Raw genomic sequence first — 14,776 nt, forward strand, 5'->3', positions numbered from 1 at the left:
CTTACCTTGTCTGTACGAAATGTGATTCCAGATCCACAGCAATGTGGTTGATACAAAAGACCCAGCAAGACATTCAAGGGCAATTATGGGGCCATTGGGGCAGGGTAGTTGATACTGGCTCAGCCAGTGATGTCCTCTTAACAGTAAAATAAAATACAAATATACGTACCTTTACCACTGCAAAACAAAATGCCAGTAAACGCCACGTTGGTTTGAGCTCTCCCGTGCTCTTAACTCTGATGCGTGAACACCTCCGCCTGTGATGTATGTGGACTTGAAGAGACAGTGAAAACTGAAAATTCAGTATCGTGGCTTGTTTAGCACGGAAGCTTCACAGCGCCACGGTCCTGTGTTCAATTCAGCCTCGAGTCTCCACGTATAGGTTGAACGTTCTCCACATGTATGCATGGGTTTCCACCGGGGTCTTTGGTATCCTCCAACGGTTCAACGATGTAAACATTAGGTGAATGGGCCACGCTAAATTACCCCTTAGTGTCCGAAAGGTGAGGAACAGTTCCTGGATTGGTTATGGGGTGGGAGCGTGGGCCCAGACAGGGTGCTCTTTCAGAGGGTAGGTGCAGACTTGCTTGGCCGAATGGCCTCAATTCAGCACTGCAGTGATTCTCTGATACACTTGGAGGACCTTTTCTGTCTTTTCTGTCAGCCTGTAACCAGAAAGGCACGCCAAAACTCTTGGCTATTCAAGAGGCGCAAATACTTCTTCCTTCGTTCCACACACTGGATCGGATACTTTCACTGACAGGGAGTCGGTAAAGGCGACCCACAACCTGAGAAAGGCCTTCCCCGACCCTCCTCACCAAGAACCCACCATCCAACTCACACGCACGGCCTAACTTCTGCATTCCTTCTCATTGGACACTTCTAATACCTTGCTGGTTTACGGATAACAAGTACACAGTGAAAGATACAAAGAACAAAGAGCAAAGAGCAAAGAAAAGTGAGCACAGGAACAGGTCCTTCAGCCCTCCATGCCTGCGCCGACCATGCTGTCCGTCCAAACTAAAATCTTCGACACTGCCGGGGTCCTTGTCCAATTATTCCCATTTTATTCATGTATTTGAACCCGTATACCCAGCTATTCCCACCTTTTCATGTATTTGGATCTCTGCAATTGTTTCATCTCAGCTTTCAAAGAAGTGGAACAGAGATAAAAGATTAGACGATGACATGCAGTACTGGACGAAATTCCGCACTCACGTGCAGGCGTGGTGCATTTTAGCTGGATTAAAGTTCCCCATTGCCCTGTGGAGGATTTGCGAAACTCACGCGCTACAGAATTTGTAGCCAATGTGGCCGGATTAGATTTCTCTGTCGTCTGGAGATCTGTGCGCTGACTGCGGAATGCCTGTCCTATTACGTCAGCGATTTCCCTTTCTGATATCGAAAGAGACACGTTATCTGTCCAGCAGTTGAGCTCAGGAACTGCATCGGTATTTGGCTGGCCTCCTCTGTCCACTTTAAGAACATTAATTGGCTTCTTCAGTGTGTCTTGAGTTTAATTAATAATGCACAATTACCGAACAAAGGGTTTGCGAGCCACTGAGCGCATTCCTCTCTAATCGGCCCCCTCTCTGAAGTGCCCGGGTAGCGCACCGTTTTCTCAGCGTGCAACACCGACTTGACACAACATAGACATTCAACATTTGTCATCTTCCTAGGTCCTAATCCGGCTTTGAACTTGTCGCCTGTTCTCTACTTTCTGAAAGTACAAAATAAAATGACTTGTAATTTCCCCCTCAACAAAAAATGGAACACACAACTATTTGTTGTGGGTCCAAGCGTTAAATGGTGGGACACTCCAGTGACTTATTGGGCGTCAGTATTAAATAACGGACTGCACGTTTCATCATTGAGGCATGGCTCTTAACATCGATGCGGCTCTCTGAGCCGCATGACACAAAACGCTGTCAACATGGAATGAAATGAAATGAAAATCGCTTATTGTCACAAGTAGGCTTCAAATGAAGTTACAGTAAAATGCCCTAGTCGCCATATTCCGGAACCTGTTCGGGGAGGCTGGAACGGCAATATCCTCCTCATGTGAAATGTAATAATAGAGAATGCGCAATGCTCACCACACTGTCAGGGAAGACAATAAATTGTGCTTCACATAGTGTATGCGTCTGGCCCAAAGAATGATAACTGTCTTCCCTGTCATAGTTAAAGCTTGTGTGCCAGATGGACGAGAGTGCCCATTTGGGTCCCGGGAAATATATATTAACGTGCGGGAGGCCTTGCAGGAAGGCAGGGCTAAAAGTCGGAGTAAGTCGGCGCCTGCATTATGTCATCTTTTCCGCAGCCTTCTATTCAAGAACTGATCGTCTTCGTCAATGACTGCAATCGGGATCGATGTCCTCGTGTTCAGAGACACAGGTACCCCCAGAATCGTGTCAGCCAGAGAGGGCGTCAGAGTTGTCAGCCGCGACCATTCTAATGCACCGCGAGCATCACTTGAGGCGACCATCCATCGACACGCTAAGTTGGGAGCTTCCAGCACCTCACTGAAGTCAATTGGCTGCACACCATGACATTACTCCATTAGAAACGGAACGAAATTTTGGACGTCCCGCATGGAGCTGCGAACTTGCTGTTAAAAACTTCCCAAAATGTCAAGTTCAGCGGCATTTCGAATAATTGCCTCGGTTTTAAACTTACTGACTAAAAAGATAAATTAGTTTCCTCTTCCGCTTAAGCCTAAACGTGCTGGGAATTCCTTAAATTTTGCATTAACTTGCCCAAGATTGCATTTGTCGTTTTTAATTTAAATCTAGCGATGTACGTTTACTCTTGTCTTGCACTTGTTTTTAAATCCCCTTTCCAACTCCTCACTGATCGAGGGTTGCTCCCTGAGTGGATGATAATATCAATGTGATTTTCTGTCAGGACATGAGACCAAAGGTTCTGACAGCACTCAATACAGCATTCATGAATAACATTTATTTCAGCCGCGAGCTAATTACTGAAGGTTCCCCTCTGCAGACCGGTCTCCATCACGAAATTGACAAATCAGCAATTCCCTCTTGCTGACACAGACATGGGGATAAGCATTTGGACAATAGAGTTTTCTGAGATCGAGATCGATTCAATTTCCCCTCCTAGTTTGTTCTCTCCTCAGCACATGATGGTGCCCCGGTTGTCAATGACATGCTTGGGAATTCAGGCACTTTGGTTCAGAATGATGGCCGCGATCCACTTTCGATGACAGAGAATGTTTTTTTCCACTCAGATGCCATTGTGTCACTTTTCCATCATTATTACTTCTTCTAAGATAAGTTCGACGTCTATTCATTCTTCTGAGCGGCAGGGCAGTAAGTGGTGATCAGAATATTTTACTTATTTCGCAAGATGTAAAAGCACCAAACAACAACAAGAAATATAAAGAGAAATATTCAACGGACGTCGTTCTTGCTCTGCAATTGAATCACCGTGGCTGATCTGACACTCACTCAGCCCACTTTCCTGCCTTACTCCGTCGTCCTTTATACTCCAATTGATCAGGGAGTCTGGATCATATAACAATGACGAATACAACAGCCCTTTTTGACGCGACAGGGTCTGATGGGCCAGACTTGTTGGGGAGACAGAACATACATGGGGGTTGTTTTCGACGTAATTGAATGAAACCAATCAGATTGACTGTATGAAACGGTCTCTTTTCTCGCACATTTAACCGCGCTCCCCATTTTCGATGTTGATGGTTAACTCTTTGCCAGTTCCACCGGCCTTCTTCTGCTCTTAAACACTTGAATTATCTATGCAAAGCGACATATCAAGTTTATTTATCAGATTTATTTTATTGCAGGGTGATTGATTTCAATGGCCTATTAGGGGCTAGACTGTTTCAGAACTGTGCTGTCGTTCGGATGTTATAGACGGGTTTCAGAAGATCGTCAGCAACTTCCTTCAGTTGGGTTCTGTGACAATCGATTTGTCCCTGATCCTGCTAATTTATTTTAAATTAATTTAATTTAGTAAATACCACAATGCAACAGGGTTTAGACCCAGTTTCTCAATCATCATATCGGCCGTATCGACCGTATCGACCTCACTGAACAGGCACCAGAGAGTGGAGACTAGGGTCTTTTCACAGTAACGTTATTGAAGCATACTTGTGACAGTACGCGAGTATTATTATTAGCATGTCCAACATCTATATTTATTGTGATTTGCAAAAGAATGATGCTGCAAAACCTACAATATATTGGAAATATTTCGATGCCGACATTTGCATTCAATGTTGCATCAACTGAGCATACGTACTTTGCAGAGGAAGACGGGGCCATCAAGGAAAACGGTAAAAAAAAAATGAGCAGTATGATACATCTCCAACTGTTTTTTTCAATACCGCCTAAAAAAGAAAAACACCGATTCAGCATGAACTGAACACGTTTGCTATCACAATATATCAAGTTTCTGTTTGAAATAGTGTTATTTTCTCTATAAACTCCTTTTGATTATTGAAGTGGAAAGAAGGGACTAATTTCAGACTTCAATGCTCCTTACACAATACATATTTTTCACCAGAGCTTTCCATGGTGACATCTTGAATTTCAAAACTGAAGAGCATTGAGAAAACTTACCCGAATTCGTTGTTTCAAAAGACGGCTATAGACCGACCCCTCATGAAGAAGCAGTGCTTGTTTAATTATAGTCTTACTGATTTGAAAATTCATTTCGAAAACTGTACATTTTCAACATATTTTCCTGTTTCCACTATCCTTAATATTTAGATTCTGGATAAAAACAACCATTTCTCTTATTAAACAATTCATATATTGTTCAGGGTTTTCCATTCACGATCTACCACGGGGAAGAATTACTACTGATTTGTAATCCCGCTGGAACACAATCATTTAGGCATGTAGCGGAAATAGAAGGATTCCAGAGGGACTCAAGCTATCGGGCTGTTATTTTCAGAAGGAGGTCCGACAGCCGCGGCTGACCGCGACCGCCGCCACTCGCCCCCGAACCGCAAATCAGCGCTTCGCATCCCCACCCGCTGCATCGCAAAGCGTCCCCCATACCCGGATTCAAAAACAAAACGAAAAAAAAATCGTTTTTTGTCACAAGTAAGCTTCAAATGAAGTTACTGTGAAAAGCCCCCAGTCGCCACATTCCGGCGCCACCAGCCCCCAAGTACGAGTGTGACTTGCATCTCCACCAGGGAGTCACGAAATAGTATGACACCCACGTGATAACGTAAAGAGGGAACCCCCCTCTCCCTCTGCAGGAATCACCACTTACTATCCGCCCCTCCCCAGGGACCACCCCAGAGACCCTCTCACTAAAAGACCCCACTCTCGGAGACCCTCGATCTGAAGTGACGCCCAGAGTCCTTAACTAAAGGTATTCCGGTTCCCCGTTGGATCCACTAATAGAATTCCACCCTCCCCTTCCAAAGATTCCCCACACCTAAGAAAAAAGACCAGTAAATGCAAGATATAGAGCATTCTAGACAGGGTCACTGAAGTAAATAACAGCTGTAACACTCACCTGGAAACACAACGTGTCCATTCATGGCAATAGAACAGCTGTGATTTAACTCTACAGTTCCCTTGGCTAAAAATATTCATTCATGCGCCATAGTGGGATACGATTTACGTCTCCCACAAAACAGCGGTGAACCTTGCTTCATCGTCTACTTAGCTCGAAGTGATGTAACCAGAATGTTTCACACCTGGACCACATCAATGTCAGTCAAGAGTATTCGAATCACATCCGTTTCACCTCTGAGGGAGTTGACGTGCTGAGCTGGACATTGACGCGGTTGATGTTTGTAAATATAGAACATAGAACAGTACAGCACAGAACAGGCCCATCGGCCTTCAATGTTGTGCCGAGCCATGATCACCCTACTCAAACCCACGTATCCACCCTATACCCGTAACCCAACAACCCTCCCCCCCCTAACCTTACATTTATTAGGACACTACGGGCAATTTAGCATGGCCAATCCACCTAACCCGCACATCTCTGGACTGCGGGAGGAAACCGGAGCACCCGGAGGAAACCCACGCACACAGGGGGAGGACGTGCAAACTCCACACAGACAGTGACCCAGCCGGGAATCGAACCTGGGACCCTGGAGCTGTGAAGCATTCATGCTAACCACCATGCTACCCTGCTGCCCCAAACATTGTGGTTGCAGCACTTCCGGTGAAATAGATGAACGAGGAAAAGTTCATAGCTGTTTGTGACAGTTATCCATCACAGGCCTCTACGAGAAATGAACTAATTGATTGCCGCTAAAGGATCTGAGGGGTTTAAACACAGGTCACAGCTGTTCTCATTCCAGACATGGAAACGTGGTGCTTCCAAGTGAGTGTTACAACTTTAATTATGTTCTCTGTCGCCGTCCAGACTGCTCTGTTGTTCCGAAGAGAAGTCTCTTTTCTGGTTGGGGATGGTGTTCTGTTGGGGTTCTCCAAGCTGGGGAGTCCCTCTGGATCGTCTCTTTAGTTATCGGGAAACTGGAAGGTTTTCATTAGTTAGGGGGGTCTCTAGGGGTCCTCTTTAGTTCAGGCGTCCCTGTGGGGGATTTCATTAGTTAGGGTTCTCGATTAGGGATCCCTTTAGTGCTGACCTCCCTCTGGGGGTGTTCTTATTTCGTGGGTCCCTGAGGGAGTCTCCTATTTAGGGTGTCCCTCAAGGGGTTCTCCCGTTTTAGCCGGTCTCAGAGGCTGATAGTTGAGTCAGGTATTCAGGGGTGGGAAGGTATTGATATATGAGGTTGGAGAGTGGGCCTCGGGAAGACGTTCGATGCGCTGCCTGAAGGAGTTACCCCATTGGGCAATGGCGTGGCCCACCTTGTGAATTTCACGTTTAACAATACCTGTTATGAAACCTGCCAATGTGCTTCTCGGCCCAGAGGACCAGAGAATCGCGAGGTGCTGGAAACTCCGATGCTGGATTCGCGGTGGATATAAGTGAGTCATTTAGGCATACAACCATTAGCATCCTGCAGCAAACATGACTGTGAGACCTCTGATCACACCGCCAACAAGGATCTAACGCCAACCTGGATTTCGGCAGTACAACCGGATCTTGATTCTCCTATTCTGGGGCGATGACCGGAAGATCCCTGGTGTTTTGCGCGGGAAAAAGCAGTGAGGATCCACCACCAAAAATCTGACCAGTGAGGGACTACATCGCGCCACATAAAACGCACGGCCTTCACGATGTATACGGCCAGAGAATTGCCAGTCTCATTGGCCCGCATGTGGACAGCGACAACCTGCAGCGCTTGCGCTGCACAACATGGTCTCAGCCAAACACAGACCCGATCCACCAAATACGGCCACGCTGGACAGCCCCACGCCACCACCGGACCACCCCCCACTCCCACTCGTCGCCCCGCCTGTCGCCGAAATTCCCAACGAGCGGCACGTCTAGATTAGTGTCGAAACACAGGAGGCCTCTGTCGGGTGTTCTATCAGGGAATCTGTGCGAATATGCCGTATGCACTGTAGTGATTCAATGAATATTAACATTTTTTTGTTTCAGAAATCCAAAGACTTCAACAAGGGACGCCACGTAAAAATCAAACAATTCACGAAGTATTAGTCATGATAGTTCAATACGTTCGTGAAATCTGAATCTCATGATCCAATAGGCGCCCCTTAAACGATAGTCAATTCCACTTAAAATGTATCCGTCATTCTTCTGTTGTTCATTTCACTCGAGTTCTCGGAACGAGGGAGCGCAGGGCAGTGATTTAGATCAGAGATCACTGGTGATTCTGCAGGGCATTAATTATCATGCTGGAGCTTCTGACGCTAGAAAGCGTCGTAAATATGTGTCACATATTGTTGATTTCCAGAACTTGGGTTTGTTCAGCTGGAAAAGGGAGAATGTGGAATCAGGATTTGCAGTTTTGCAGGCTGTGTGGTGGATTTACTGAACAAAGTCGACGCCGTGCTCTCACCGATCCTGTGACCAGTAAGGGGCTAGCAGACACGCCCCATGAAACCCCGAGCTCCCATGATAAAAGCGGCTGGAGAATAACTGGGTTCGTCGCCGCGTCTGGGAACGGGGAAGACCTGCAGCCGTTGCACCACAGAACATGGCGCTAGCCCTGACCGGACCCGACCAGCCACATAGTGACCCCCTGGTCATCCACTGGCCACCCCCCACCAGTCCCCCTTGCCCTCGCGGGCTCCCACCCCGCCCCCCCCTCCCCCTCCACACACCCGCAACAGCAGCATGCTCCTGCCTGACTGCGGCGGTACTGGATACAGGCCACAGCCCCCACGCTCTGTTCCCAACCACTGAGGCCAAATGTGAATTGCGCGGTCGAGAACTCGGCCCATTGGGGATGGAGCAACGGGGGAAGGCCCTCATGGACGCGCTAATGTTTTCCCAATGGCATGTGCCACGCGGTGAGATGACACCATTTTGGAGGGGGTGGAGCACACAAAACCTGTATCAAACAGGCGCCACCCACAATTCCCGCGTCAAAAGGGATTCTCCGTCCGATCACTGATTACAAAAGTGGTGTCGGAGAACGGTGAACCCCGCCCCTGATATACTGTCTTCGCCTATTTTTCTCACATCAACTCGTTGCTCCAGTTTTCTTGCACGGTGCAAATATATGCAGGTTAGGTGGAATAGCCATGCTAAATTTCCCCTTAATTTGTGTCAGGTTCAATGGATCAGACGCGGAATTGTGCCTCGGTAGGATGCTCTTTCAGACGGTGGGTGCAGACTTTATGGGTCAACTGGACTCCTTCTGCATTGTCGGGGTTCTATGATGCTATTCTACGATTTTAAACGATTGTGCTTAGTAAAGGCATTAATTGGTACAAGAATCGATCAGGGAAACCTCAGTTCAGTACGAGACAGGTAGAATGGGTAAGCAACCCAAAGACCTGCAGGCATGTGACGATATGTTCTTATTTCTCGTCTCGTGACTGACAACAATTTCTGAACTCAAACAATTGAGGATGAATTTGGAAATGTGACAGGATTAAACAAAGACTATAAAGAACGGAACGTCAGGCAAACTCTACGCCCTATATTCAATCCCATTGCCCTCTATAAAATTGCAGATCGTCAATTATTGAAACGAAGAGAAAAAGCGGCTTCAGCCACTTTAGCGACCAGGCGGAGATACCAGTATATTCGTTAGCGTGAATTCGATAACAATTAAGAACCATGCTGGGATCCTAGGACCATAGAAAGTGGGAGCAGGAGTAAGCCATTTGGCCCTTTGAGTTTGCTTCGCCATTGATTATCGTCATAGTTGGTTATCCAACTCACTAACCTATTACAGCTTCCGTCTGTCCAACCCATACCAGCCCCACCAGCATGTAACTGATCAATTGAACGGCGCGAGTTATATCTAGCTCCTTCCTCAAACTGCGACCTCAATTCTCAGGCAGTTGGATTAAACATGAAAGAATGAAAAATGAAAATCGCTTATTGTCACGAGTAGGCGTCAATGAAGTTACTGTGAAAAGCCCCTATTCGCCTCATTCCGGCGTCTGTTCGGGGAGGCTGTTACGGGCATTTTGTGAACGTGCAGCTGGCCTGCCTTGGTCTGCTTTCAAAGCCAGCGATATAGCCCAGTGTGCTAAACAACCACTATGGAACGATGCGATGGAACAAGACAATATCGCCGCCATCAGGAGGCTTGCTGTAGGGAAACACGTGGGATTCTACACTCCCACTCCTTGGCAATATCCGAGTGAAGGACCCATGCACCCGGGAAAATAGAATCTTTGCAGCTCTGGACTCACCAAGGCTGTGCAAAATTTCAAAAAGTCATTTATTCTCCTGTACTCGAATACAGACACTATGAAAGCCAACAACCCATTTTCATCATAGACCGTCTGCTGCACCTGCATGCTTAATTTCAGCGACTAGTGTGCAAGGGTATTTATTCTTGTTGCACATTCGCATCTCAATCTGTAGCCAAAGAACTAAAAATATGCCTTTTTTATTGCCAAGTAGATATCCTGACATAGATCCACATTTTACTGCTTCTGGCATTTACCCATGAGCTCAACATGCCCAGATCGCACTAATGCCTCTCTGCATTCTTCTCACAGCTTACCCTCCTGCCTAGATTTGTGGCATCAGAAAATCTGAGAATATTACATTCGCTTCCCTCATCTCCATCATGACTACCTATTGCGAATGGCTGCAGTCAAAGCGCTGGTCCCTGTGGTACTGCAGTAGTACTTACCTGTCATTTGGAAAAGAAGACTGGACTTCTTCCTACAATTTGTTTCGTCTCTACCAATCAGTTTACAATCCATTTCAATAGACTTCCCCCTATCAGATGTGCTTTTAGTTTACAAGCTAATGTTCGTTGTGGAAAATTTTCGCAAGCCTTTCAAAAGTCCACAGAAGCGACATAGGCTGACTTTTCCTCATCAACTCTACTAGTTACAGCTTCGAAGAAATCTAATAGAATAGTCAATCCCTTTCGTAAATCCATCCTGACTCTGTATGAACCTGCCACTATTTTCCAAGTTCTCTGCTGTTAACTCTTTTATCGTGAATTCCAGAGTTTTCTCCACTACCGGCGACGGACTGATTGGTTTATAATTCCGTTTTCTCTCCACGTCCATTTTTATAAAGTGGGTTTGCATTACCTGTTCCCAAATACACAGGAATTGTTTATGGGTCTGTAGAATCTTGGGAGTTACGTATAAATGCATGCATTATTTTCAGGGTAACTTACTAATATACACCAGAATATTAATGAGCGTCCTGAGGATTTATTGGCATTCAATCCAATGAATTTACCCGACGCCATTACCGTGCGCATACTGGTTTCCTTCAGTTCCCCCCCCCCCCCCCTTCACGTCACCCTGTTTCCCCGAGCAGTTCCGCTGCTTAATTCGTGTTCTCCGTTGTGGACACAGAGCCAAAATGTGCATTTAGTTGGGAGGGCATTCATTCCTTCCTCATCATGAATTCCTCTGTTTGTTTCTATAAGAAACCTACTTTAGTCCGCTTTAGTCCGATTTGAGTGTGCAGAGTGACAGAATACAACACTTTTGGTACATTAGGAAATGGTGTCTGTGAGGCTGGATCACTGATTTAGTAACAACAATAAATAAGAAGACGGCTACTGGCACTAGACTTGGAATATTTTGCAAATACTATTGATTGGTACTTTTCCTCATCTGGGAGGGACACCGTTTGGAACTGGGAGGCGTGGATTCATGTTGTCATCACAAAGATATAATTTAAATGAAATAAACTGAATGATTAGTAGCCCCTAACCAGAAGCTGCTTATTTTCTGTATATTTCCACAAAGAAAATGATACATCCTTTAATTTCCATTTCGATGAAAATTCCGTTGACACGTAACCCGTAGAATTCTGAAAATCAGTTGAATTTAACACGCTTGTTTAATTTCACAATTACTGTAATTACTGAAAGTTTTACCAGGATGGCTCCAGGAAGCAGAGTGAGTAGGAATATATTGAGCATCATCGAAGCTAAGTAAATATGCCACTGCTGTTATTTAAATTTCAATCGTACTTACATGTGCTCCACAGATAATCGTACAATTTTCTTTGGTACTGTATATCTTGGTCATGAACATATATTTTAAAGGTACAGATATGAAAAACAACATTACGAAGGTGGTATGTTGAATATCAATAAACTTTCTTATTCCACTACTCCGCCTTGTAAATCATTCTGGGCTCACAACTGGGGCAATATGGTTTTGCCGAATTATCTGTCACGATTAACAATATTAAGCTTTTGACTCCTCAGAGAGCTGTGCGGTCTATGGTGAGCAAAACAATGACAGTACTATTTTTAACAGTGTTCCTTGCACAGTAATAACTGTTATTTCGGATTATTGTTTATGAAGTTTTGTCATCGGATATTCAACTGGCTTCTTAGACTTAAGATTGGGTTATATGTCGCATTTTATTTCTCAACCATTCAATTTATATTTCATTTTGCATTCACGGTTTTTACTTGTCCTGTCGTATGACTGAAAATATGCACTATTTTCTGCCCCTGTCCGGCAGGTGCAAGGGTTCAGACTTCTGGAAATAAAATAGGGTGTTTCTAAATATGTGTAACTCTGTGCTCATTATAACTTTCGAGATGGTGCATTAGCTGTCCGTTAAATCAGGCCTCAATGTCTTTGTTTACCTTCTCTTCAATTGGGAACACAAAGACAAACAAACATTGATAAACTACTGGTGGCCTCTTTGTCCACCCTGTCTATTGTGTACAATCGCCATAATCTGTGTATTACACTATTTCAACACCGCAATCTAACCAGAAGCATGTGATCTGTTGGAAGAGGGGTACATCAACGCTGAAGCATCATATTCGTCGGGTTGTTTCGGACATCGATTTGGGACAAATCTTAAATTTCTAAATGTCCACTCTCGGCCTAAATTCGCTGCCATGCTTACCTTTTTTGAAGTATGTGCATAAGTATTGCTGACGTTTCATAATATTCAGTTTATTCCTGACATTCCAGAGAGTGAATTGTCTTCCGTTCCTTCAGTGAATTCTGAAGATCCATCCACTATCTGTCATCAAACATCAAACACAGTTGATGCAAATCCAAATTAGGACGCAGCATTAATCCTAAATTACCCAACCCGTTCAGGAACCATCCAGATTGGCACCTGGTGTGCGGCCGATTTGATAAAATGTGTTAGCACTTCAAATTAAATATGACTTGATAACTAATACTGAGAACGAGAAACATTTATATAAATTTTAATATGTCTGATCAGTCGACCGATACGTGTCCATCATTATTCAATTCCTGAAAAAAATCATAAAACTATGAGATTTCCCATTGAAATGTGTTCAAGAATATACATGTTGTGCCTTCAATTTTATTTTGTTTCCCTCACATTAAGCGATATTTAAAATGTCTGTCACATCAGAAAAATTGGCTCGTCATAAATATCTAAGCAATATTGTTTACATTGGTAAAGTGCATGATAAAATCTTGCGCCTGACACCAACTTTTCTTTTATTTTGCAGTAAAGAAATTGAAAGATAGTACGTTAGGTAAATGTGTTTTTTAATGTTGTAGAATGAAATGTGAAACAATCGGGATCATCAGTTTTCCGGAATTTTCCGCGGTTGGAAGGCGGCGGGAATCTCGGCTGCGACGCTCTCCGGCCGATGGACTCCCCAGCTGCGTGAGCGGGTTTTAACTGGTACTCCCAAATCCCGCTGCCAACGAACGGCCGGGCCAAATTCTCTGTCTGGAAATGCAGCCCTGTACAAAATTGGAAAGGTATAATATGCAGACTGTGAAACTGGCGATCGGCCATTCAGCCAAAACGTAAGGCAGTGACGTTACTTGAGGAAATTTGCGTCGACTGCAGAAATGCTTCATCGTTTTTCGTACAAACTAGGTCATAGGCTACATATTCCAGAGCCCTCCCGAGCCCCGTCATTGTGGCGAAGCAACGTGCCGCTTAGCAATAGGATTCCCCATCGTGGTCAGTTTACGCAAACTGGCGAGCGGGGCTGCGCTGCCGGCCCGAAGAATGTATCTCAACGGCCGGAGAGTCCGTGCCCGATTCTGACGGAAAAATAGGACCTCGTGGGCATTGATGAAAATGGTCACATGGGGTCAAAACTTTTCCTTTTGCAACGATTGGGGAACATTAGCACGCATAACAATTATAAAACTTAACGACCATTTATAGTACATGGGAAGAGTGTGATGATCGGTTGTCTAGCCTCTGAATAGTGTTTCCATGGCGAATGTACCATGAGAATAACTGCAGCTAGTTAGATTGATGGAAGTTAACTCTTCACTGGGACATTTTAAATTGCAACGAGTCTGCCAAGTAGAAAAGACTACACACATATTGAGCATGGGCGTCTCTGATGTATGAATTAAGTTAAAGATCTGGGGATACTGCGATATGTTTTCCTGATGCGAGAAGACGAAACGTTACGATCGCACATCCTGCTTTCTCAGAATACACACCCACTGCGCCAGGAAGTGGCTTTTTAAACACCTCATGGAGTTGACTGTGCGTTTGAACAGGAAAGCTGATCCAGCGGTCGGTTTTACGTTATTGGAAAAGTTGTATTGTCATGACTTTCAATGGAACTCATGTCAGGTCGTTTATATAATGGTTGTCGCATTGTTACAACACCCTGGGCTAGTAAGCAGTCAATTCCAGCCAACAAACACCGGGAGTCGCATCAGAATTGAAATTAACAAATTCTCCTTTGAAAAAAAAACTTAAGCCTTTGATCTATGGTTAATAAATAAATACAGACATAATGTTTTAAAATTTAATCAAAATTAACTTTTATATTAACAATAACCATAACTAAATGTGTAGCAAATATATATCGAGTGATGCTCTAATTTCTAACCGCGCCAGCTCCTTAACTCGCTTCCAACTTCGACACACACGGGCAGAGACACACGTCCACACAGACCACAAGCAAACAAACACAGAGGAGAAAGATGGGTGTGGAGCTAATGATGACAGCAAAATGATAAGCCTCTTACTTTCAGATTGTTCTCTTCCAGTGCACCTTTGTTCAGTCTAGGCATTCAATTCGACGTTTGCTTCTAGTCTTTAGTGGTAACGATTGTAAATTCATCCATGTCTCAAACCCTACTCTGCACGTTCAGAAGACAGCAGTTTGCATGATTCCGGAGAGAGCGAGAGGGAGGCAGACAGACACTTGCAGCTGCTCTTATCTGCGTCCAGTTCCCGATTACCGTTTTCTGGCTTTTCTGAAAACCATCCCATTCGGTTACGACCCAATCACCTCTTG

The 14,776-nt window shown here is 44.8% G+C and overlaps 1 protein-coding gene across 1 annotated transcript in view; it reads left to right on the forward strand.

Annotated features, from left to right (window-relative positions):
- The window catches only part of LOC119976764 (spindle pole body component 110-like), a 546,263-nt gene that overhangs the window by 353,197 nt on the left and 178,290 nt on the right, over positions 1-14,776 (forward strand). The window contains exons 32-35 of the mRNA XM_038817508.1: positions 4,289-4,315; positions 7,525-7,554; positions 11,759-11,776; positions 13,004-13,030. Of these exons, the coding sequence (XP_038673436.1) occupies positions 4,289-4,315; positions 7,525-7,554; positions 11,759-11,776; positions 13,004-13,030 (102 nt within the window). The remainder of the gene's footprint in view (positions 1-4,288; positions 4,316-7,524; positions 7,555-11,758; positions 11,777-13,003; positions 13,031-14,776) is intronic.

The sequence above is a fragment of the Scyliorhinus canicula genome, chromosome 13 (genome assembly GCF_902713615.1).
Source record: "Scyliorhinus canicula chromosome 13, sScyCan1.1, whole genome shotgun sequence".
In the NCBI taxonomy this organism is placed as follows: Eukaryota; Metazoa; Chordata; class Chondrichthyes; order Carcharhiniformes; family Scyliorhinidae; genus Scyliorhinus; species Scyliorhinus canicula.